This window comes from Lemur catta, chromosome 11 (assembly GCF_020740605.2).
Source record: "Lemur catta isolate mLemCat1 chromosome 11, mLemCat1.pri, whole genome shotgun sequence".
NCBI classification, from domain to species: domain Eukaryota; kingdom Metazoa; phylum Chordata; class Mammalia; order Primates; family Lemuridae; genus Lemur; species Lemur catta.
The window spans coordinates 21,015,824-21,041,225 of NC_059138.1; the positions used below are offsets into that span (position 1 = coordinate 21,015,824).

The 25,402-nt window shown below is 51.6% G+C and overlaps 1 protein-coding gene across 2 annotated transcripts; it reads right to left on the bottom strand.

The window, feature by feature from the left end:
• Window positions 1-22,015: 22,015 nt before the first annotated feature.
• LOC123647019 (leptin) lies at window positions 22,016-24,304 on the bottom strand. 2 transcript variants are annotated; one of them, XM_045564206.1, is made up of 2 exons: window positions 24,139-24,290; window positions 22,016-22,500 (listed from the first exon to the last, which is right to left on the bottom strand). In XM_045564206.1, the coding sequence occupies exons 1-2, from the start codon at window positions 24,280-24,282 to the stop codon at window positions 22,144-22,146; spliced, it is 501 nt and encodes a 166-aa protein (XP_045420162.1). In that variant the 5' UTR covers window positions 24,283-24,290; the 3' UTR covers window positions 22,016-22,143. The 2 variants fall into 2 exon arrangements, with proteins under 2 accessions (XP_045420162.1, XP_045420161.1); XM_045564205.1 differs by having other exon boundaries at window positions 22,026-22,503; window positions 24,139-24,304.
• Window positions 24,305-25,402: the final 1,098 nt, after the last annotated feature.

Here is a 25,402-nt window from a genome sequence, read left to right on the forward strand (position 1 = left end):
ACCAGCTTCTGCAAGGGAGCGAGGAAAGTGGGATGAGGCAGCAGGAGAGCCTGGGCTGTGGTGCAGCTGCAACAGAGCCATCAGGGTCCCCTGGGGAGCTCTAGAGCTGGGGTGGCCCCTCAGAGTTGTCCCAAATAGATGTCAGGGGACTGGGCAGGTGGGTGCCGTGGTTTCCAGACTGACCATCTCCAACTCCACCTTGGCCAGGCTCATCTCCTAACGTGCTTGTCACCTCTCCCTTGCTTACACCCACGTAACTTCAGGGTAAGGGTTCAACCGGGCCCTGAGGCACTAAGAGCTCTTCCTAGTTAGGTCCATGCTTGCTTGACCAAACTTTTCCTGCTCTTCTATTGCGGTACTTCAGACCTCGGGAACGTAGAACTCTTGTAGTTCTTGCCATGCATGTGCTGTTTCTCCCTTCCGTGCCTTCTCTCCAGAATTCCCACTTTCTCCCTCCTCTTCCCAGCTGATTCGAAGCTCAGAAATCACCTGTTTCTGGAAGCCTTTCTCCCTTCCGCCCCCAACATCTACCACCCACGCTGGACTGGGCGCCCTTTCTGGGCATTCATTACTATTAGGTTTGTGTGCCAAAGGAACAACCAACCTGGAAAGAAATTTCATGTCCCCTCCCCGAGCTAGATTAGGGGAGGTCCTGGGGGACTGTGAGCTGGCTGCCAGGCCCAGACAGAGGACTCATGCTCAGAGGAGGCGTTGCAGGGCCTGCCGTAGGCCCCAGGGGAGAGGGGGGCTTCTGGCCTTGAGGGGAAGTGAGTTAATACTTTTCTCCTTCCCCCTCCCTCCAACCCCAACTGACAATGTGGCCACCAGGGACCCAAGGCTGTTATTGTTTTAATAAACATTGATTTTCCTTAGGCCTGAGCTATTGGAGTAACAATACTAGTATTTAACATCTGAGGTATAGGGCTCAGTTGCTATAGTAGTAGTGGCCGTAGTATTTAGAACATGTCATGTCTGTATTTAGTGGCCCTGTACTTAGTTTCAGTGGTATTTAGCAGCCATAGTACTCAGCAGCTGTCCTATTTGGAATCCATCACACTATGCAGTGGCTGTAGAATTTAGCAGCCTCCTGGAATTCAGTGATTAAGAGAGTGCTCTGAGCTCCCTTTGCTGCCTCTGAACAAACTGTCGTCCCAGCAGTTCTGTCTGCCCTGTCAGTTCAACTGCTCCGTGAGCCCATGTCCTCTGCTCATAAGCAATTTTTCAGTCCCTTGGCACAACTTCATTTATAAATGCACTTCTCTGCAGTGCCTGAGAGATTTTTCTTCTGTTTTTCAAAGTTCAGCTGTTTCTGAATCATTTTCTCTACTTCCGTCCTCCCTCCACCCCTCCCTTGCCCCCAAATTGAAGGTCTTTTCAAAGTGGGATCTGTGGATTTTTCCATGCCCTGCCTCTACCTATAGAACAAGAGAGTGGTTCGGCACGAGCTTTGTGACCAGACAGTGCAGGTGTTTGTCCAAAGGGACCATGGGTGCCAGCTCGGAGCAGGTGAGAGGAAGAGGGCGACTGGCTGTGACTCCAGTCCAGAGTCTGCGACGGGCAGCTGCGAGGTGGTAGGCGCAGGCTCTGAGGGTGGAACGAGTCTTTATGTCCCAGGCCCACCGCAGCCAGTGATGTCACCCTGGAGCCTCTCTGACCCCGAAGGTGCTGATTTGTACCCTGGACACAACACCAGTCCCCTGCTCCAGGGGCTGTGTGAGGTTGAAATGGCATGGTGGCCGGCACTCTCAGGCTGCTGGGGCAACTAATGAGCAGTGGCTTCACCACGGCCAGCCAGGGGTGGGGTGTCCCAGGGCCATTTGAGAAGCAAAGGAAGACTCTTCCCACCGATTCTCCACCAAGGGAACAGGAAGCCATCCACTGAGAGCTGGGAGACCACTATTAGAGAGTTAATTAAGCTGATACCTTCTTGCTTCTTCATTTTAAATTGGAGGCTATAATTTTCTCATTTCAAGTATGCTATATAAATGGGATCATACAGTGTAAAACCTCTCTTGAATGTATTTTTAAATTAAACTTTTAATTTTGAGATAATTGTAGATTCACATGGAGTTGTAAGAAACGATACAGAAATACCTTGTACTCTACCCAGTTTCTCCCCATAGTAACATCATGTATAACCACAACACAATATTGCAACCAGGATATTGACGTTGGTACCATGAAGATACAGAACATTTCCATCACTGCAGGGATCTCCTGTGGCCCTTTCAAAGCCACATCTTCTTTCCACCCCTAATGCTTGGCAACTCCTAATCTGTTCTCCGTTTCTGTAATTGTGTCATTTTGAGACTGTCAAATGAATGCAATCATGCAGTATGTGATCTTTGGGGACTGGCTTTTTTCACTCAGCATAGTGCCCTGGAGAGTCTCCCAGGTTGGAGCACGTATCAGTAGTTCACCTCTTGTTGATGCTCTGTGGTGTGGATGCACCATTGTTGGTTCACTGTTCGTGTGCTGAGGGGCATCTGGGTGGTTTCCAGTGTGTGGCTCTTACAGATAAAGCTGCTATGAACATTCACATACAGGCCTTGGCGTGAACATTAAGTTTTCATTCTCTGGGATAAATGTCTGAGAGGGCAATTGCTGGGTCATATGGTTAAGCACGTTTAACCTTGTAAGAACCAGCCGTATTCTTTTCCAGAGTGGCTGTACCATTTTGCATTCTCAACAGCAGTAGGAGAGTGATCCAATTGTCTACATCCTCAACAGCATTTGGTGGTGTCATTCTTTTTTATTTTAGTTATTCTGGTAGGTGAGCAGGGATATCTCATTTCCCTGATGTCTAAGGATGCTGAGCGTCTGCCATCTGCACATCCTCTTCCAGTGAAAAGTCTGTTCCTGTCTTTTGCTTGTTTTCTAATTGGATTGTTTGGTTTTTCATGGTTGAATTTTGAGAGTTCTTTACACAGTCTAGATACTAGTCCTTTGTCAGATATGTAGTTTGCATATATTTTCTTCCAGTCTGTAGCTTGTCTTCTCATCCTCCCAACAAAGTCTTTCACTGAGCAAAAGTTATTAATTTTGATGAGTTTCAATTGTCCGCTATTCTCTACTGAATTGTTTATGTACCTTTGTCAAAAATCAGCTGGGCATACTTATTTAGATCTATTATAATTTTTACTTATTTATTTTTAAATGTAACCTCCGGATCTTACTGTCTTTTTTTTTTCCTTTTCTTTTTAAGAGACTGAGTCTTGCTCAATCACCTAGGCTGGAGTGCAGTGGCACAATCAAAGTTCACTGCAGCCTGGAACTTCTGGCGTAAATGATCCTCCAGCCTCAGGTAGCTGGGACTATAGGAATGTGCCACAATGCTCAGCTAATTTTTTTTAAATTTTTTTATAGAGACAGAGTCTTACTATGTTGCCCAAACTGGTCTTTTTAATTATAGCTGTGCACAAAATTCTGGGAAATTTAACAATTGGCTGTCTGAGCAGATTCAGACATAAGCTTGGTCAGCCCCTCCAGTTTTGCCTACAGTCTCAGTATTTGACCTTGTCCCCTGCTTCAGTGAGAAAATAGAAGCCACATGAGAATTCCCTTTCCTCATTTCTAGGTCTACAAACCCCTGCCCCCCAACTGCCTCAGCCCTGTCCCTGCCTCCACCCTGCTGCTACAAAGAAAGACCCCCATCCCTGCTCCCACCTGAGGCCAGAGCTCCTGCTGCTCTGAATTCTGGCTGCACCCACTTCCTTAGAGACACCTCAGCTCAACTTTTGTCCCTCCTCCTCTCCAGGCACTCAGAATTTGAAAAGCTGTGCTTCCTGCCCACGCTCAGCCGCACCTCCCTGAGAGCTCCCCCCATCATGCATCCTTCCATAGACTTGTTCCACGATCCAGTTGCTGCTTCTTCCTCCTCCACTTGCCCTCCTCAATCTACCCTGGGCTCCCTTCAGTCCAACCCCAGTGCCAAACCTGTCTTCAAGGTCTCCAGCGACTGACCTGTCCCTGAATCCTCCTGCGTGATGGCCAGTGGCAGTCTCCCTAGCTCACCCTGCCGTGTTCTCATGACATTCCCTCCCTGGGCTCCCACGTGCCCCTCTCATCTGGTTGGCTCCTGGTTACTGCATCCTCTCTCTTCATCCCTCATCTACTGGGGCTCCCAGTAGGTCCCCAGTGCTCTGCCTGGCCCTCTACACTTTCCCAGGGCAGAGTGACCGTACTGCTGCTTCCTCCTAAACCCGCCTGCCTACCTAGGCTGTCTCCTGGGCACCGTCCCTGGTGCAGACTGCCTCCTTCTCAAGTCCCCTTGGGTCTCTTAAAGGCACCTCAAACTCAACCTGGCCAAGCAGAGGGAGCCCAGCCCCTCCTCCCCCCTTCCGCCAGCCTTCCCTATTCCAGCCAATGGTCCCCGATCACCTCCTCCCTCCTCTCACCCCTTCCCCGCACCCAGCACTCCCCTACACTGTGCACTCCGTCTGCCTCTGACTTGAATCCTACTTTTCCCCTTCCCTGCTGCCACTGGTTCTGGTCACCACACTCCACCATCTGGACCATGGCAGCAGTCTCCTAAGTGGTCTGTCTACTCCATGCATCCTCCATGCTGCAGCCACAGTGGTCTTCCTGTGGTGCAAAATGACCATGTCCTTCCACTGGTTTCCACAGCCCTCATGGTCAAGTCCACCTGAAGGTGGCCCTGCATGATCCAGCTGGGCCCAACTCTCCCTTTCATCCAAGGGAGCTGAGCTTCATTGCTCAGTGGGCCTCGGGCCTCTCTTTTTTAAAAAATTGAGATATAATTCACATACCATGCAATTCACCATTTTAAAGTGTAAAATTCTGTGGGTTTAAATATATTCACAAGACTGTGCAATCATTACTGCTAATTCCACAGATTTTTATCACCCCAGAAAGAAGCCCGTACTCACTAGTTGTCATTGCCAATTCTCCCCTCCCAATCCTGGCAACCACTAATCTACTTTCTGTCTCTATGGATTTACTGATCCTGAACATTTCACATACGTGGAATCATACATGTTGCCCTGCACGTCTGGCTTCTGTCACTGCACATAATGTTTCTAAGGTTCCAGGGCCTCTCTCTTGCCTTGGGGACTTAAAAAACACTGTTACTCTGCCTGAGTGACATCCCCCCACCCCAACCCTCCATCTGGAGAGCTCCTGCTCATCCTTCAGGTCTTGGCTCACCCCTTGGGGAGCCCTTTTCTGGCCCAGACCCCTGTCCCCAGGCTTGGCTGGGACCCCTGCCTTAGGCCATAGCAGCCTCACTTCTCCCAGCATAACCCTCATCATATTGTATTGTTGTTACTGATCTAATTTGTTCTCCTGCTACACCGTAAACTCCATCAGGGAAGGGACCTGATGTCCTGTTTCCTCTTGTGTCCTAGGGCCTTGCCCAGGCCCGGCACATAAAAACTCTCAATAACCACGTGCTGCATGAGAAAAGTAAATCAGGAGCTACTGGATCTTGGGCAGAGTCCACTGGGAATTCAGCACGGGTACTGTGAGGCCTCACTGTGGCCTCTCATTCTTTCCCTGTCTTTCTCCTCCCTGACATCAGGGTGGAATTGGGGGTATAGAGGGAAGGGATTTGGACAAGACCCTGTATCTCATAGAATCGGGGATAGTGGGGATTGGCCGGGGGAGCTGCCGGCCCAGAGCCTGGCAGAGTTTTTGCAGCGAGGGATTCAGGAGAGGCAAAGCTGGAGGGACCAGGCTCTTAGCTCCTGAAGGCCACCCAGGCCGTGTTTGTCCTTGTTCCCCCATCCCCAGTGCTGGAGAGGAAGGAAGTGTCCAATATGTGTCTGCTGAAGGAGTCAGTGCGGCAGACAGACTGGCCTTGGCTTTGGGATTTTCGGTAAGAGCACCCTGACTCCACCTGCACTTCTGCAGTGCCAGGGCGAGGTGCCCCCTAGGGCCTGGCATACTACAGCACAGAGTTTCTGTCCTTCCTGTCATGCTGGCCCCTTTAGGCCTCATGGTGGTGTCCCAGGGAGAGCTGTGCCCCAAGAGAGACATATGCTGGGGTCCAAGGAGGAGAGGATGGAATCCCTGAGTCTGGACTATGGGCTCCCTGAGTCTTCTGCCAAAAAGGCAGCTGCCTCCTTGGAGAGGTTTGCAGGATGTAGTCAACCCTAAAAGCTCCCATGGAGGCTGAGGCCTCTACTCCCTGAGTCAGCAGTGGGTGGTTGCGAACTTGGGACCAGGCTGGAGCATGGGGAGGAGGAAGAAGAGACCCTGGGGGAGGAGGGTGCCCTGAAGAACAAAGCAGAAACAGAGCTGCCTGGGGCTCCTGCACAGCTGGGGGTTCTCAGAAGTTCTGGAGAGAGAATTTCCAGGTCGGGGAGGTCCCTCTGCAGTCTGGCCATCCAGCCTCAGGCTGTTGGCCCTGTGAGACTCAGTGCAGGGCCCACAGGGCTAGGACAGCCAGCTTTAGCAAACAAAAAGACAGGATGCCCAGTTAAATTTGAATTTCAGATAAACAATGGATTGGGTTTTTTTTTTTGGTATAAGTATGCCCCATATAAACAACAGATACATTTTTAGTGTAAATATATTCCCAATATTGCATGGCACATGCTTATACTCATGTGAAGTCCAGACAGCTAGACTTATCTGTCCAAGCCTGACAGAGCACAGCAGTTAATTCAAAGGAAGGAATCGTGACTGGTAGATTTTTAGGCCTGAGTGTAGGGTGATATTTTTGTGGGCAGGGACCTTCCAAATATTCCCTTTACATCTTAATGCTCAGCTGAAAAATGACTGGTTTGCGCTGCTTTGTTATGTTATTATTATTGCCTGGTTTGGCTGCTGACAATAACAGTGTGGGATAATAATAGCAGCTGCTCCCAGAATTGCAGTGAGGATGAAATGAGTTAAACGCAAAGCCCTTGTTAAAGGGGCGGAAGTCATCCTGGTACAATTAGCTGGGGGAAGGGAGCCGCCGGCAGGCAGAGCGCCCGCGGCCACAGGTGACCCTCGGGGCGGGCATTCCGGCAGAAAAGAGGCCCAGAAGCGCGGGTCCGCTGCGGGAGGCTGGCTGGGGGACACTGGGGCGCCCTGGGGACGTCTCTCCCCCTTCGCCCCATCTGCTGCGCTGGGCTCGGCATTGCTGACTCAGGGGAAGGAGGAAAAAGAGAAAGGGCGGAAAAGCCAACAGACAAAACCGACAACGATAAAGGGAGATTTGCTGAGCGGGTGGAATTGCCTCCCCAGCCCCAGTGAGGCAACCGGCACGGGGCGGGCTCCGGGAAGAGTAGCCGGCGGCGTCGTAAGGGCTTTTGCTGTCACGATAAATTCCCCCCGGGGCAACAGGGAATGCACAGGAGAGTCTCTGCGGTTTCATGATGATCTCCTCAGACTCTGTCCTAGGGAGATTCCTGCTCCCTTCCTGGGAGGAAGCGGGCGCGGGGATGCGCCCTGGTCCGCAGGAGCCGGGCAGTGTGCAGGGAGCCCCCGCGCGCACCGGGCAGGGCCCTCCACGCTTCACCTCCTTCCATTCCCACGGCCGCCCCGAGGGCAGGCACCGCCGCCGTCCCCTGAGCCCGGAGATCGAGTGACTCGCCCCAGAGCGCACAGCCGAGTTGGCACTTGAACTCGGGCGGGTCTGCCTCTGCGCCCAGCTTTTAACCCCGTGTTGTCCTGTCTCCTGCTGGACCCAGACTCCTCAAGGCGGCGCTCGGACGGCCACTACCAACATACCTGAGTTGACACATGCAATAAAACTTGTTTTCCAAACTTGTCAGACTGGCATGTTGGTTCAGAGGCAAACGACTGCGGCCGCCGGAAGATGTGCCTGGGCGTCGTCCCACCCGATACAGAATCTACGTCTGTGAAACCAGAGGACAGCAGGTCCAGGACGGACCCAAGCGAGGGAGTCTGGGCGTCGATTTTCTTGTGTGGAAACTGAGGGCCAGAAGCGTGGACACGTCTGCCCAGGGCGCACAGCGTTAGGATTAGAACGCGTGTCTGGCATCCCGGAGGGGCCCTTGTTAGCTCCCCCGCACGGCTGCGCTGCGCGCCTCACCGCAGCCCAGCCTGGGGAGCCTTGGCCCAAGACGCCGTCCCTGGGCCCCGACCTTTCCGCCGCGCTGGGGAGGCGAGCGGAACGCGGGGCCGGCGGGGCAGAGGAGCCGCAGACGAGGGGACGCTCCCGTTCGGGCGCCACGCGGAGAGTGAGGCTGGCCTCTTGGCCAAGCGTCGCCTGGCGGTGGAAGCCGACGGAGGGCACACGTCATGGCTGAATTTGGGGAGAGAAGGACGGCCAACGTTTTCTGTGTAGCCACGAGGCGCTGGGCACAGATCGGGGTTAAATCAGCTTAAAGGACTGGCAACCGCTCATGGGAGACCCACGGCCTGCCCTGCCCAGCACCTGGGGAGACCTGGTTCCTGTCTAGCCTATTTTAGATGTTCCCAAAGCTGCCTTTGCAGTTGCCCAGCGCCACGAAATGTGGGAGTCACAAAGAACCACCTCCCATACACACACCTTTTCTGTTTAGCCCCATAGCCCCCTGAAATATTGAATTATTTTCTTTTTCTTTCTTTTCCTTTCTTTTCTTTTCTTTTCTTTTCTTTTCTTTTCTTTTCTTTTCTTTTCTTTTCTTTTCTTTTCTTTTCTCTCTCTCTCTCTCTCTCTCTCTCTCTCTCTCTCTCTCTCTCTTTCTTTCCTTCCTTCTTTCTTTCTTTTCTTTCTTTTTTTTTTAGACAGTCCAGTTGCCCGGACTGGAGTGCAGTGGAGTCATCATAGTTCACTACAACCTCAAACTTCTGGGCCCAAGGGATCCTCCTGCTTCAGTCTCCTGAGTAGCTGGGACTACAGGCACATGCCACCACGCTCAGCTAATTTTTCTGTTTTTTGAAAGAGATGGGGCCTTGCTATGTTGCTCAGGCTAGTCTTGAACTCTTGGCCTCAAGCAATCCTCCTGCCTTGGCTTCCCAAAGTGCTGGAATTACAGGTATGAGCCACCACCTATTTTCAACAACTACACACATGAATATGAACAGTCAGCCATATAAAACTTGCAGCAAGCACACTTTGGGTATGTGAGGAGAGGGCCATGTGCCACTCACCGCAGGAGGAAGACAGGAAGGCTCCCACAAGTGCATGGGGCCAGGGTCTGCCTACTCCCCTTTCCTGCCATAAACGTCATCTGCTCTAAACTGCGCAGAATCTTGGGAGGGAGGCTTAAAGAGCTTAGTGACTTGCCCCAACTCACCCACCTCGAGTGACAGGGCATAGAGCAGACCCCAGATATCCTGACCTCAGGATAGCAAGTGGTTTATTGGATACCATCTTCCAAATCTTCCCCCTCCCCCAGATCTGTCAGGCCACCTAAAACTTTGCTGTTATAATCCCCTGCCCCCTTTGACTACTGGAGGGTTTGAGGGCTTCAAGAATTTCCTCTTTAAACAAATTATCCTGGAAGTAATTCTTCATTAATCACTAATATTGTAAAAGGATTATGGCTCCTGCAGAGACGAAGAGGGCAGGGAGTGACCCCAGAGATGACCCCCATGTTTCCCACAGCCCAGGAAGCCTCTTCTCCCCACTGCACTGCTGTCTGCCCACTAGGCTATGGGCTCCTCTATGTGCTCCTATTCAGTTTTCTTTCTCTGGAGCCTGGCACAGTACCTGGCACATAGTAGGCACACAAGAAACATTTGCCTGGCTCCTCACATACCATGATTTAATCTGCCTGACCCCAGACCTGACAGGATTGGCTGGAGGGCTGCCATTTGCTCTCCTTCCACCCAAACCCCCACCCTCCGGGTAGCCCAAAGATGAGTGTGGTGGCCGGGGAGGCCACAGGATTCCTCTGGAATCCTGTTTTTCATAATCTAGGCTCCAGCAAGGGATTTGGGAATTCCTCAAACAGCCAGTGTGCATTTGGCGTAAACACTTGGCCGGCCAGCTTCCCAGCATGTCCATGAAAAGCATTCACCAAGCAGCCCTCCTGGCCAGGCTGGGCTGGGCAGCCCCAGACCTCCGGGATGCTATCCGGAACCCCTTGGGGCTGCCCGATCTGTGCCAGCGCTTCATTCCTCTCCCCAGGCCCTCCTGCCAGCCACAGCTGGCCCCTGAGACAGCAGCTGCTTGTCCTCCCTCCTGGGCTGGGGACTCATCTGCATTTGGCAGTGCCCAGATTAATCCCGATTACCTTCCCTGCTGACTGCGCAGGGCTGAGCAGTTTCTCCCGCCCCCACCCTCATCCCCAGGGAAAACAAAGCTGAATGTTCCCGCAGCCAATGTCCTCGCTAACCAAGGAGATTATGGCTGTGTGGGGTTCTAGGAAGAGCGAGGGCAGAGTGTGTTCTTAGGAGGGCAGGGAGGCACCGAGGGATCTTGCAGCTCCCCAAATGGGGCAAGCAAAGCAAGGCTGTGAGACAGAGTGATGCAATACGGTTGAACAAGTGGAGGCTGGGGACAAGACAGAGAGAGAAGGCAGTGAGGGAGGAGGAGGAGAGCCTCTTTTGCAGGATATCTTATTTATTTCTATTCTCTTTGAAGTCAGACCTCAAGTGGAATCAGGGGGGAATGGGAGTACAGAAGCAGGGAAAGGTTGGGGTGTCAGGCAGCTGGTGTGTGCTTTGAGTCCTGCAGCGGGACTTGCTCCATGCCCAGCACATGCCAAAGGCAGAATGCGGGAATCACCACACCCTTAGGGCTGCAAACCCATAACCACTGGAGAGGGGCTTCCAGGGCAGCATGTTGCTAGGAGACAATAACGTCCTGGATCATTTCTGTCTCTAGCACAGAGCCTGGTAGACTCAATACACAACAGCTACGTGCTGCTCAATACACAACAGCTACGTGCTAGGAGCTATTCAAAGTTCTTTGAACAGGTGAATTCTGCTTATTCTTTCACAAGGCTATGAGGCAGATACTGTTAATATTATCTTCATGTTATACAAAAGAAAATGGAAGCACAGAGAGGTTAAGTTACTTGCTCAAGGTCACACAATTTGAAAGTTGCAGAGCTGGGATTCAAACCTGTGCAGGCTGACTTGAAAGACTGTGCTCTTATTCATCATGCTCTTCAGATTCTTGAAAGAGAGAGCAAAAAGAAAGAAAAATATATTAATTGCAGAATTCAAAGAGACCATGGATGTAATTTAAATCCAATTCCTTGTTTTATCAACTAAGGACTAGAGAGGAGAAGAGACTTGTCCAAGACCCTTGGCACTAGCCAGCTACAGGCAGAGCTGGGATTGGAACCCAGCTCTCCTGACATCTGGTCCCAGAAGCTTTCCACTCCACCACCTTATCTTGGAAGAGAACAGCAGTGCCCTCCATGGTTTGTAAACTGACATTTTAACAGCATCAGTGTCTGGCAGGCTTGGGAAACCTTGGAACGTGGACCTCCCTTCTCCCTCCCCAGCCCTCCCCCTACCTGGTTAGGCTGGCTCCCTAGGGTGGACCCAAGTTCTTCAGACCCAGCAGGAAGATGTTGGAGCTGCAGGAACCCAGTGTCCCTGAGGGAAGCTGCTGAGACTGGCCTCAGGAACCAGGGCTCTGTCTGTGGCACCCACTCCTCTGGGGCCCCTCAGGGACACGTGGGTGTCCAGTGTGAACTTTTCATGCTTGGATTTTGGCCTAAATTCCCAGTTCTTTGGCAACCTGAATACTAATCATGTCCAGGGTAATTTTTCTCCCAAGGCATTTGTTCTGGATCTCTAACGTCTGGTATATAAGACATCATTTTTGATTCAACATATTTAAAACTCATTTTTCCCCTAGACAAGACAAATAGAATTTGTAGCTTCCCATATGGGGGTTTCCAGAAGATTGGCGCTGGGACACAGTGCCTTCCCAGAGTCGTGCCATCTGATTACTTCTGGTGTTTTCCTCCCCACTTATGGGGGGTGGGGAATTACAGTTATTCTGACTGGGAGAAGGTGTGATTGGGTTTTTCTCCTATGAGGGAAAAGCAGATTCTATCAGATGGATGAGTTCGTGCTGTCTCCTATTTTTCTGTGCTGCCCGGCAGGACCTTCCAGAATAGAATCCTTCTGGCAGCGCACAGCTAGGCCGTGCAGGAAAGCCGTCGCCCAGGCTGGGAGGGCTGTGTTTACCAAGTCCTGTGCTGGTCACCTCGGACAGTGCTGGGAGGGCACCTTGACCTGTGAACACCCCAGGGTGGGGGCGGAGGCCAAGGCCGAGTCAGTTTCCCAGAATGCTCTGGGACTGGTTGCTTCCCCCTGGCGGCCCGTCCTGCTGAGCACCCAGGACACCCGGCCCTGGAAGGGCAGCAGTCAGGGCCCGCGTCTGTAGGGGGTGCCATTGGCCTTGTTTGTTGTGGACACAGGCATGTGTTCCAGTAAGGGAAGACTGCCTGGAGATGTCTAGGGTCATGGCAAGGAGAGGTAGGGATCCTCAGTGTCCTGTGTTTGATAGAGGTCTTCCTCCCATGACAGGAGAAATGGCAGAGATATGTTTCCTCTGGTGACCTTGGCTTTCTGATTTTCTTTGGTAATGAGTAGACTTTATGGGTCATGTGGAAACCAAGGAGGCCTGTCAATTGCCTCTTTAATCAGGCTTTGCAGAGTGGGAGCTGGGCAAGGGGGGAGAGGCAAGGATGCGGTGGGCAGAGGAGAGCCCTTGGAAGGGAAGCGCCCAGCCTGGAGTTTCCGTTCAGGACTTGAGATTTCCCCAGCCCTCCAGGCCCGACAGGCCCTACACATTCGCCCCCTCCCTTGTGTCAAAGCCCCATCTGTACCCATCGGCCCAGCCACCAGCCCCTCCGAGGAGAGAAAGAGCAGGGCAGGTGGAGGAGCTCCACGGCAGGGCTGACCCGAGGTGCCCTGAGCCACTATCTGCCCTCCAGGGGCTGCATCTCCTAGACCTGCTTGTGGGTGAGCCCACATGCTGACTCACTGGGCTGGGCTTTAGTCACGGCTGTTGGTGGCCCAGTGTTTGTGTTTTTGTCCTGAGTTCTGTAGTTTGTGCACTGAAATAAGCGGAGTTGGAGGGTTCACCCTGATTAGCTTTGCAGCAATAAAGCCTAATCTTGTTAAGTAAATCAAGCCTTGAATAAATGCTGCTTATTCTTTGCTGATATTCTCTTGCTACCTGAGGCAACATGGCTCTGTGACCTTTAGCCAGTCACTTAACCCCTCTGAATCTATCCACATGTCCATAGAAAGCGAGTACAATACTATTTGCTCTCCTTCCCCCTGGTTATTGTGGAGATCAAATACAATAATACGTGTAGAAGTCCTTTATAGATGGCAAGGTGCTGTTCCACTGGAAGGAATCATTATGATCATTATGCTTATTGTAAAGCGAACAGAACAGCCGTCCTTTACAACATGGGGTGTAGGCAACATGAGCTCCATTATAAGAAAGGAAAAAAATGAACCAATTTTCCCAGTGAAAAAGAGTGACCCCAGACAAAGCATAAAGACCAATAAAACAACCCCAATGAGAGCAATGACAATTTGGATGATTTACTACCAAGGCCCAATCCAGTATAACCAATAACAAAAGAGTTCTTCATTCTTATCAGAAGCAGTTGTCAGAGCCAAGGACAATCACTCCACCTTTTCTAAACCCAGGGTCAAACATTATTTTTTATTTGATGCTATGTGGTTGAAGCAAAGAGCCAGTCAGAGCCAGTTTTGGTTCTCAGTACAAAAGGGTAAAACTGAGTCTCCCCTCCTCCCTCTCTCGGAAAGAAACTCAGACTGGGGCAAGGTTCTGGAGAGCTACCGGGAGTCAGAGAGGCCAGGAAAGAAAAGCTCAGAGCATTCCTGGAGGGAGTCTGTTTTTTCTGCTTTCCCAGGGTCTATTCCTCCCTCCTTTTGGTAATAGATCCCTCTTTTCCTTTGGGCAACTACCCTACACCCATGCTTAGTCCAAGTACAATTTACCCTTTCCCTGGTTTGACTCAAATCTGACCAATCTGAGGCCTGCATCCTCCTGGCCACAGTGATTGGTTCAGCAATAAGCATGTGACCTAAGCCAGGCCAATGACAGTGAGTTCTGAGACTTTTGCTGGAACTGTTAGGAAGGAGAAGTTCTCTTTCCTGGGGAGTTGCCAAGCTGGAAGGAATGTGTATGCCTGGAGTTTTTGGTGATCACCTTTGCCACTGCCTAAGAATGAAGCCAATGTTGAAGAAAGCAGAGCTGAGAGATAAAGAATGATTCCTGTTGGCGTGGTTTGAGCACTAGTTCAACCACACGGGAAAGGCAAGGGAGTCAGGGTAAGCAGGTTTAGGATGGGCTAGTTTGAATAATTTCAGTGGGCTCTGGGGCATAGGGGCTATCTTTAATTGTCTGGTACCTGGCCCTGGGGTGATTAGGGCAGGAGGATAGTGGCCTTGATTGTGAGAGCCCGATGAGCTGGTAGTTGGGGTATGGGCTCTAGATTGGTTGGTTTACACTGGAAAGGCATGCTCCTCTTTCTGGGAATTAGCTGACCCTGGGAGGATCAATCCCTCCAGTGTCAACAAGGTCTCAAGATGTCAAAGCATCAGAAAATATAGAAAATAAAAAACGTTATTAATATAGTCAGGATGGCTAGGACCTCTCTCTGCACAGTCGCTCATCCTCTTGGAGGCTAGTCTGGGTGTGTTCCCACGGTGGCTGAAGGCTTCTCTGTAGTGAGACAGGCAAGCCTTGGTGTGCAAGCACTTTTCCAGCATCTGCTTGTGTATCATTTGCCATTGTCCCATGGGGCAGGCACGTCACTTGGCCAAGCCTGAGTCAACGTGGGAGGAGACTGGAAGGCAGGACTCGTGCCCAGGTGCCATTGCTGTGCAGTCCACCCACAGATCTTCTGTTGGGGACCAGCTCTGATGGTAGAGTTTAAGCCAAAGTTTGCCTTCCGCTAATCCTGCCTGTTGATCCCAGTCTCTCTCCAATCTTGTCTACATGACAAGGCCTTGGTGAGCACAGCTGGCTTGGGACCATTTAGTGGACAGACTGCCTGGAATTCTACCTCCCCTCATGCTTTTCCTTTTGTTCCTATACTTAACAGCACAAATGCAAAGTGTACACAGGGCTTCTCGAGGTCGGACACCCATTCAGCTAACAAATATTTGTTTTGTACCTGCTCCGTGCCAGGATCTGAGCTAGGTACTGGGGATATAGCAGGAAACACAACAGACCAAAAGACAATCGCTGTCGCTGGGAGACTACCCTGTATTCTTCTTGGGTAGAAGAAACACCAATTAATTACCAAATATACAAGTAGAATGTATGAAAGTGTGGAAGAGCAAATGGATGAGAGAGAGGAAACATGACTGATTTAAAGAGCTAGTCACCCCAGAGAAGGAGCAGGACAGGTGACAGATGGAGGGAGCTTTCCCCCTCCAGTGCTGATGGCCAATGCTGACGGGGAATCTGTGTGTGTGTGTGTGTGTGTGTGTGTGTGTGTGTGTACAGCCAACCCAGGCTGCAAGCTCCTCAACACTTGGACGTGACATGGCCAGCAAGTGCTTTTCCTGACGGCTGTCCCTCTGATGGAAAGGGTGGGGATGGGCTGGCAAACAGAAGACAGCTAGAAATATATATATGTATCTGTCACCTGGGAATTGCAAGTCAGGCTCAGGTTCTAACCCTCAGATGTGAGTTGCTCTGGGGACAAGTCTTGTGAGACTTCTAAGCCTCATTGCCATCATCCAGTTAATGGGATGAATAATAAATGCCCTGCCATGCTCCCTGAAGGGTGGGAAGGATCATGAATCCCTCCATCCTGGAGTGTGGAGGGTGTTTCTGGACCATTCTTGTGATCTGCAGATAACTGCAAGCTGTGCAGACTGCTTCCAGATTTGGGGTCAGACAAAGTCCAAGCCCACGAGAGGAAGGGAGCCTCCCCCTTCTGTGACTGTCTCAGGCCTGTGCAGGGGGAGCCGCTTTGTGTGGCGCAGGCTGCACCTGCTAGTTCCCCCTCAGAGGAAAACACATTTTATACACAGAAGAGGTGAAGCTGTAATGGCTGGGGTTTCTTTAAGAATTATGGCAAAAAAATAAAAGGGTGGGGCAGTCATCGCAACCTCGGGGTTGGTTTTCTGATGTGTGACTGGGGACATTTGCCTGAGATGGTGTGTTCAGCAGCCTGACTTGGGCAGGCTGAAGGGAGGCCCAAAAGGGGACGCTTCACACGACCTCTGTATAGGTGCCTTGGCCTGTCTTCTTCTGCACTCTCTGAATCTCCTGAATTCGGAAGAATTCTCTGGGGTGGGGTGGGGCTGGGGGTAAAGTGTGGTCTGCTCCCGGCCCTGGGAGGGGTGTGAAGTGAGCAAGGGGAGGGATAGGAGGAGCATGCCCCAAGTTCCTGCCCGATCCCCAGGGGCAAGATAGGGATAGGCACCTCATGCTACAGTAACTCAAGCGGGAAGCAGACAGCAATGCCTCTTCCTGCAGGCATGGTCTCATTCTCTCCCTGCACTGCGTGTCTGATAGGGAGGGATGGCTGCACAGTGGGGACGCCACAATCCCCTCTTGGGAGACAGAGTCGGCTTCATGGGACACCCTGAGGCCCGGCGGGATGAGGCCAGGCTCGAGGCCCTGAAACCCACTCCCTTGACTTTTCCTGTGAGTGTCAGGACTCACCCCTCCTGCATCTTGCAGCTGGCTCTTACCACTGTCTCCCTGTTTCATTTGCTCAATCTCTGTTTAGCTCACTGTTTCACACCCGCACTGACAGTCTGCCGTCCCCCCCAGGCCCTGGGACATGTGCCAGGCAGTGAAATCAAATGTACAGTTAAATACCACTCGGCGCTGCATCATACTCTCATTCTCCCTCTTCCTCTCTTCCCAGGAACGCAGGGTGCCCCGGCAGTGGGGGGCCGGGCTCAACTGGACCTTTCCCAGAAATATTTATTCTGAAAATTTCACCCCAAAGTAGAAGGCCTGGTACAATAGACTCCCATGTACCTACCACCCAGCTTTAACAATTTTCAACATGTTGCTGATCTTGTTTATCTAACCTCATATACAATAATATATAAAAATATTGGTTTTTGCTGAAGCATTTTAAGGTACACCCCAGACTTCATGCCATTTCACCGCAAAATACTTCCATTTGCATCTCTAATGCATAAGAAAGCATTTAAAAATAACCAACCACCATACCATCATCACATCTAATAAAATTAGCAATAATTCCTTATGGTCATATGAAATGGAGCTCACATTTAAATCTCCCTCGCTGTCTCGGAGTCGTCTTTTGCAGTTGCTTTGATCTGTATCTTGGAACGCAAAGAAGTGTGCTGAGCAAATTTAAAGTGAGCAGATTCTAATAAGAAGTTTAACCTTTATATTAAATAGTTAGGGCTGTTTTCAGGCTTTTTGGAGAATTTGCTGACATTAAATAATGGGCTTGTTACACAAGAGTCTCAATTCTTTTGGCCACCAAGTAAGAACGGAGGTCCTACAATGTTCCCAACGCTGCACCCGACGGTGGTCGTAAGGTGATGCTTCACTTTGTATGTTTCTTCTCTCTTCAGTCCCTTCCTCCCTCTTCCTTTGGGAATCTTGTACTTCTCCCGTCTCAGAACATGCCTCTTCCTGTCCTTGCTCTGTTTCCGTGTCCAAGACACTTCTCTGGAGTGGGTTCCCTTTGTCCTGAAGACCCATGTCTTCGGCACAGGGCCCTTTCTCTGGGTCTTGGTGTGTGGTTCCTGTGCCTCTCTGTAACCTTGCTTCATAGCTCACGCAGCGTCCAAACTCGTCTCCGTTTTCTTTGCAGTTGTCTTGCTCTGGGTACCTCCAAGAGCAAACCCCGAGACGAGGACTGGGTGCAGGAGGTATGTGGGAGGGCTCCCTGGGAAGCAGGAGTGAGGCTGGGGACAGCGAGGCAAGTGAGGCAGGGGTAGAGCCAGCAAAGAGTGCCTTCCTGATGCGGTTACTGGCGTGGGACCCAGCCTCAGTCCCAGGGAGAAGGCACCCACAGCTGCCCCTGTGGACTGTGGGAGGCTGGGCATCTGCCCACAGACCCCAGTCCGCACTGGTGGGGACTTGCTGCCCAGGGAGTAGAGGGCGGACCAGAGAGCCCAGGGCCCAGCAGGACGAGGTGCACGTGGTGGGAAGAGGTGGGCAGTAGCAGGGACTGTCCAGGAGTGAGAGGTGGGACTCAAGATCTTCCCACGCTAAGCCATGCTCTTCACCGGACTCCAGAGAGCAGGAGATGTGGTGGTGGGTGTATGTTTTCTATTTGTTTACACATCTGTTTTGTTTTACTGATCTATTGATTTTTCTGAGTGTCTCATGGTGGGGCTCTGGCTCCCACAGTCTCAGCTCATGTGCTTTACATGGGGCCTTCCCATCCTTGGCAACGGGGTGAGCACGTGACGCAGGCCTGGCCAGTAAGAGCCCTCGTGAACACGTTTGCTGGCACTACCGACCGAGAGACACTGTCTCCTGTGATGCCGGAGGTGCTGGAGGCCGTCTCCACCGCTCGGAGAGGGAGAGGCTGCCTGAGGAAGAAACAAGTGCACAGTTAAGAGGTGTAAGAGATGGACCAGGGCCTGGACTTCTTAGCAACGTGGGCCAATGCATCCTCTCTTTTTTAATTTAGGTTGGTTGCCTTGGGTTTCTGTCACTTGCTGTTAAAGGAGTCCTGACTGTTACAGAGGCCAGCCATGTCCCCAAGCTGCCAAGTAACCCACTAGAGCTGCTCCACCCACATCGGATGGCCTTCCTTCATGCAGGAACTTGAGCCCCCATTCCCAGCAAGTACACAGGTACAGTGGACTGAATGTTTGTGTCTCCCCAAAAGTCATGTTGAAATCCTAACCCCAATGTGATGCTGTTAGGAAGGGAGGCCTTGGAAGGTGTTTAGGTCATGAGGGTGGAGCCCACATAAGTGGGATTAGTGGCTTAAGAAAGGGGTCCCAGAAAGCTCTCCTGCTCTCTTTCATCCATGCGAGGATACAACAAGGAGATGGCACTCGCTCTCTGCAGTCTCGAAGGGGGCCCTCACGAGAACCTGGCCATGCCTGCACCCTGCTCTTGGACTTCCGGCCTCCAGAACTGTGAGAAATAAATGTCTGTTGGTTAAGCCACCCAGTCTATGGTACTTTCGTGGCAGCCTGAATTAAGACAGCAGGAAAGATCCAGAGCTGTCATCCATACTTATTGTGAGTTGACATCCATGTGTTCCTCAGTCCAGGGTCACTGACATTTAGGCCTGTTGCTAATTGGGATGGGAAGGGAAGAAAGGTTCACTCAAATCCAGACACTGTCTGAGTCATTATCTCATTTAATCCTCAGAGCAAAGGGGAGGGTCTTTGAAGTTGCTCACGGAAGTGATTGCCTTTGGCGGGGCAGGTCTCCAAGTCCCCTGATTCGGGTGGACACTGTCAGGCCCTGTGTGCACTGCAGGGTTGGCTGTGCTCTGTGCCTGCAGCGAGAGAAGTTCCCCCTTTTCTTCCACTCTACGCACCTGCCTGGGTCTCTGTTACTGGGCTGTGTGGGGTTATTTTTGGTTTGATTGTTTGCATGGATTTTTGTTGTTGTCGTTCTTTTTTTGTTTTTTAAATAATTTGGTGCTTCCCAAGACTGACTCGCAGCACTGCACTGACTGGTGTAGAATGTGCTCGCTGCCAGCTCTGGCTCCAGGGTCATCCTTTTGCCTGAATAACTGGCGGCTGGCTGTGGCCAAGCCCGGGCGGAGCTGACCCCGGCGGTGGATGGGGGCCAGCCAGGCCTTGCCCTGTCACACACAAACAGCTCTCCCGAAGCCCCTCTACGAAAAGCAGCAGAAAACAAAGACTAGGGGGCAAAGTTAATTTATTTAGATTTTTTTTTAAATAAAAAACAAGAAAAAAAATTGTAAGTAAAAAAAAAGACAATCATTTACATTTGGGAAGTTTCACACTCTGAGAATGAGCCATAGTGTCAGGTTTTGTGAGCAAAAGGCTTGAGCCATCGCAGCCTGATTAGGTGGCCCTGACGATCTGCCTCCCGCTTCCCAGAGCAGGTCCGACCCACCCTGACCACTGCAGAAGCCTCTGCTCCAGGACTTGTGACTTAACCCTTTTAATGCCAAACTTCTTTCCCCTTCAATGTCCCTTTAACACGTCCCTTTCCCTCCCATCTCTTTCTTCTCTGCCTTTCAATATAACTCGATGCTGACACCTTCACCTCCCTGTCTTACCACAGCTTCCAACAAGACAGCCTCCTCCCTGCAGGCCATTCACATACCTCACCTCCTCCAACATCTGCCTCAAAGCACCTCTCTGCTAGAAAGTTCTCCGGTCTTCCCTGCTCCTGTCTCTCTCGAGAGGATCACCTGGCTCGAGGGATGCCCGGGGGGTCAGGGGACCTGGGCTGTAGTCCTGGTCCCGCCACCTATTGGCTATGACGGTCTTAAATATTTTCTTAGTGTTAAAGTCTCAGTTATCCTGGCTACACAGAAATAGATGCTAACGTGCCCTGAAAAGTAAAAATGCTATGAAATGCAAGCGGGGTTACCTGTGGGCCCCCTCAGCTCATGCCTTCTCCCAGCTGCCGATGACGCACGGTGCTTTCAGCTCTTCGGCTGCCGGGGTAACCTCAGCAGCACACCGGTGAGTGAGGTTTGAACATTGGGAATGCAAAGTCCCTGAGGGCAGGACTAGGTTTTTTTAATGTTTACTTGGTGAGCTTCTCGAGCCCACAGCACCAGTCAGGGCTGAGCACGAAGCAGGAAGCAGGCGCTCAGTCTTAAAGTTTATTACTTTGATTCAAGTTTCCTTGGACACATCCACCATCCACAGCATGATAGCTACATCACGGCAGCAGAATGGTGGAAAAACCCAAGCCTTCTCGTCCATCCTGTTGAAGGTGACCTCCAGGGGGAAGGGTGATCCTGGCGGCCTGGCCTGGGGTCCTGGCACTCACCCAGCAGTGCCTGCCCAGGTCTCGGGACCAACGGGATTTTGCTTTCCCCTTGGAATAAAAATCCCCCCAGACTGGGTGGGAGATGTAGCTTTGCTTTAGATGAGCTGATCAGATGAGAACTACAATTTGGCATGCAGACTCCAAACAGGGACACTGTCAAGTGATAAATCCACAGTGGATCAACCCTGGACCATTTGGAGGGTCACACCAAGGACCCCTGCTCTGAGGACCACTGTGTCGAGTGTGGGACCCTCTGTCCCTGATAGGAAAGGCCACTCTGCAGCAGTGAGATGCAGCCCGATCTCACCTCTGTCCCAAAGAACAGCCTTCAGCCTCAGCATCTTCCCTCCACGGGGGCTCCCCCAGACCTCAGCGCTCCCGAAAGAGTTATCCTTTGCTACTTTCATGGAAAACATCCTAAGTGGTTGCAGATCAGAAAACAACCTCGCCCCTTCTAAAGAATCCAACATATAAATAAATGTTATTCGGAAAACACATTCTGGATCCTTCTCCCGCCTGCCAACCCCCGGGTGCACATAGCTACATATTACAGTTAATTACAAAATTAACCTTCTTCTTTTTAGAATAACCTGGCCCTTGGATATTTGCTCAGCGCAATGCTATTGCAAGGATGGTGACTTAAAATGCATCACAGTAGAAACAAAACCAGTTATTCTGCCAGCTCTTGCTCAGACAATCCCAGCCCTCAGGTCACTCAAGTGGGTTTGTCTCGGCCAGACCCATAGATGAGATTGGAAAAGCATCCCAGGAGCACCCCTATCCCTGGATGACCCCAAGGAGCCTGGAAAAGCCGATGCTTTGCTTCAAATCCACTCAGAATAAAATATATAATAAATAAATAAGTGCTTCCAACTTGTGTTGCTTGGGAGTTTCCAGCTGTGTGTGGATGTAGCCTTCATGGTACTCCCCAGAATTCTCAGATGGAACCTTGTTCTGATCGTCCAAAGGCTCTGGGCCCCTCCTTTGAAATCACCCCAGGTCACAGGTGCAGTGAGAGGGAGATGGAAGGGGGAGGGGCCGAGACAACTCCTGTGGATGGCTGAAGAATTTGGTGAGAATCACAGACACAGTCCACTCTTTGCTGGATGGACACCCTTTCCTAGCGGGAATGGGATCAGGTGTATGTATCTTTGGTTTCAAGCAACATGGAGGCTTAGAGTCTCATGCCTTTCGAAGGGTGGCTTAGAGGAGTGAGAGAAATGGACAGAGTCCTGGGTACGGGGTGCCCACACAAGGCTCTCTTCTCCTGGAGACACCTGGAAGCCAAGGTTTCCTTCCTCAACGTTGTCCTTGGGGGAAGAGCAGCCTTGAAGGCCTCAGCACCCGGGGCTGAGGTCCAGCTGCTGCAGCATGTCCTGCAGAGACCCCTGCAGCCTGCTCAGGGCCACCACCTCCGTGGAGTAGAGTGAGGCTTCCAGGACACTACCCAGGCTCTCCAGGGTGTCCAGGCCATTGGCCCAGGGCAAGGGGCAGCTCTTGGAGGAGGCCAGCAGGTGGAGAAGGTCCCGGAGGTTCTCCAGGTCATTAGATATTTGGATCACGTTTCTGGAAGGCAGACTGGTGAGGATCTGTTGGTAGATCGCCAACGTCTGGTCCATCTTGGACAAGCTCAGGACAGGGTGGACCCCAGGAATGAAGTCCAAACCGGTGACCCTCTGTTTGGAGGAGACCGACTGCTGTGCAGGAGGAAGCAGGACAGCAAGCGCTCAGCATGGCGGGGAGTCACTCTCAAGGCCCTCTGCCTTCCCCATGGCCACGGAAGCTCCTTCTCTGGGCCGCCTCCTTGCCCCCTTCCTCAACATTTTGGTCCAAGCCCTTATTTCCTGTGCCCAGGTGACTGCCAAGCCCTAAGCTGGTCTCCTGGACTCTTGCCCTTCCCAAACCACCTCACCCTCCATTCCAGACCAATGTTCCCAGGCCGTTCTTTTCTCCAAATGGCCTCTGCTGAAGACCCAGCCATGATGCCCTAGTTCTAGTTAGCTGAGCCTCTTCCGCAGGCATCTGAAGTCCTGCATAAGCAGCCGCTTCCCAGCCGTCCCACGGCCTCCACCCCCAGCAGACTCCTCCCTCCTAGTGGGGTTCTCACACAGCCCCTCCTCTCTGGGGATTAAGGCTGTGCCCCCAGTGGTCCCACCTCCCTCCTCTGTCCATCCCACTGCCTGCAGCACTGAGGTGACCACCTCAACGTCACCCTCCTTTGCTCTATTGATAGCACGTCTCGGCACCACCCAAGTTGGGACACTCTGGTTCTGTCACAGGCAGCCTTGTCAAATGACTATTTTGAAAGAAACAGACTTAAGGGTTTTACTCTATGACATGCTTAAGACTCTATCTAATTCTGAGCTGTCCCTGCTTCTAGACACTTCACTTCTCCTTGGCTGCCCAAGGCCACTGTCAGACCCCTACAGTGGCCAGGAGATATGGAAGTCTCCGGGTGGCTCCATGTGGGGTAGGGGAAAGGGGGAGTCACTTGCTTTTTCTAATTTGGGTCTCATAACAGCCTTGTGAAGACTACACTATTCCCATTATCTAGATAACAAAACTAAGGCTTAAAGACATTAAGGAACTGGCTTAGGATATCACAGAGAACCGAAGTGTGAAGATTCACACTTAATCTTCCTAATTCCAAACACAGACCTCAGCTGGGAAATGGCTGAAGGTCTAGGCCTGCTGGACCAGGGTGGGCACATGCCTGCTGTTTGCAAGTATGCAGAAGGCTGAGCGTGAAAGAGGGTAGACTAGCTCTTCAGGCCGGCCTTGAGAGGCAGGGCTAGCAGGAGTGGGGACGCTTCACAGCGCCAGGGTCAGCTGGCACTATGAGGATCCTAACGACAAGCACACCTAGAGATGGGGCAGAGGCCCAGGGGGGCTGCTACTGGGGGTCTGGGCACTGCCGACGGCACACAAGGGGTGAAGTCAGGGAGGAGGGCAAGTGCGGGAGGCAGAGTCAGAAGGGGCGAGGCAGGAAGAGGCAGTGGGTGCGCTCTTCCCCATGGTAGTGTGAAAATGAGCACATGCAGCCTCCTGATACCAGAGAATCCTATGATTTTTAAATGGAAACATGTGGCAAGGTTAAATGCTCTTAGGGTGGTTTAGAATTGGAGCCACTCATCCCTGAATCCCAGCAGGAAGAGGGGCCAAAGGAAACAGCCAGGGAGCCCTGGGCTTTCAAATCCTCCTCAGCTTCCAGCAGGGGCCTGGCATTCAGAAGGCGCTCAATAAACGTTTCTTGGACTATCTGGTTCCAGTCCCACTAGGAGCCAGTGCTGGGCTGGCTACAGTTCTACTTTGTCCCCCCAGCCCCTCCCTACCGTGTGTGAAATGTCATTGATCCTGGTGACAATTGTCTTGATGAGGGTTTTGGTGTCATCCTGGACTTTTCCGATGGGCACAGCTTGAACGTAGGACAGATAGGGCCAGAGCCACAGGAACTGGCACAGGGGTGCACAACGCATTTTGCTTCCCAGGATGTGCTTCTTGGGCCTGAAAACAGAAGGAACCACACATTGCAAGGGGCTGGCATCTCAGAATACACCCATCGGCCCCATTCCCAGGCGCGTCACAGAATGTGGACGTAAACGAGCTTTGCTTTCTGCCCTGACTTCCACCACCTCAAAGCCAAAGACACATCATGACCCAGACATGCATTGATGAAATGCATCGCCTTGGGAAGAGGATTATGGCCTGGTCAATAAAACCTCCATGAAGTGTCCTGCAGAGCAGAGCAGTGAGCTGGACTGTGACCAAAGGGACGTGGTGGGGACGATGAGGGCTTCACTGTGTACTTCAAGGGAAAGAGAACAGGTCTGGTGTGAGTCCAGCCATCTACTCACTGCATAACTTTAGGCATGTCACATAACTGCAAAAAACCCTGCTCCACCTTCGTCCCTGTAATGTCCCTACCTCCAGGCTCTATGAGGACCAAGGTAGATGACACCTGTGAAAGAGCTGGAAGGTGTGAAATGTGCTCTCCCCCACCCTGTTACTAGAGATTATGTTCTTTCTTGTCCTCTCCATCACTGTCTCCCAGCAGCCTGCTGACACTGTGGTGGCCTTTACCACTGGCTTTGTTGCTTCCCTTGCTCTCCCTCGGGGGGCCTGAATCCCACCAGCACTCACCGGCCACCTAACACGTCGGACATAGCACTAGGAGCCAAGGATACCATGGTGAACATGGTCGCTCTCTACCCTCGAGCAGCTGACTAGGCTTTGCAAGGAGGGCAAGATACCACCGGAGCACAAAGCGGGCTCCCTGGAAGAAGTGTCGCCTGAGCTGGCTATTAAACACTAAGCATGAGTAGAAAGTGGGTGTCGCGAGTGGCCAAGAAATCAGTGAGTGCAAAGGCACGGGGGCAGGAGACGGCATGACATGGTCACCCAGAACATGTGAAACTTTCCGTCTTGGAACCATGAACTCTAAAATGAAGACTATGCAGAGCCTTGATTAAGCAGCAAAGTTTTAATGAGATACATGAGGCAAAAGGTAATAAAGGTAAGTATAGGCGAGTCTGTGGCTGATGATCCGTGCTAAGTATGCATGTGTGAGCCTGAGATGATAATAAAATGCAAGTAAAT

Coding starts and splice junctions, on each gene's coding strand:
- LOC123647019 (XM_045564205.1), bottom strand. CDS start 24,282: ATGCGTTGTGCACCCCTGTGCCAGTTCCTGTGGCTCTGGCCCTATCTG. Junction 22,504..24,138: donor TCAATGACATTTCACACACG/GTAGGGAGGGGC, acceptor CCTCCTGCACAG/CAGTCGGTCTCCTCCAAACA.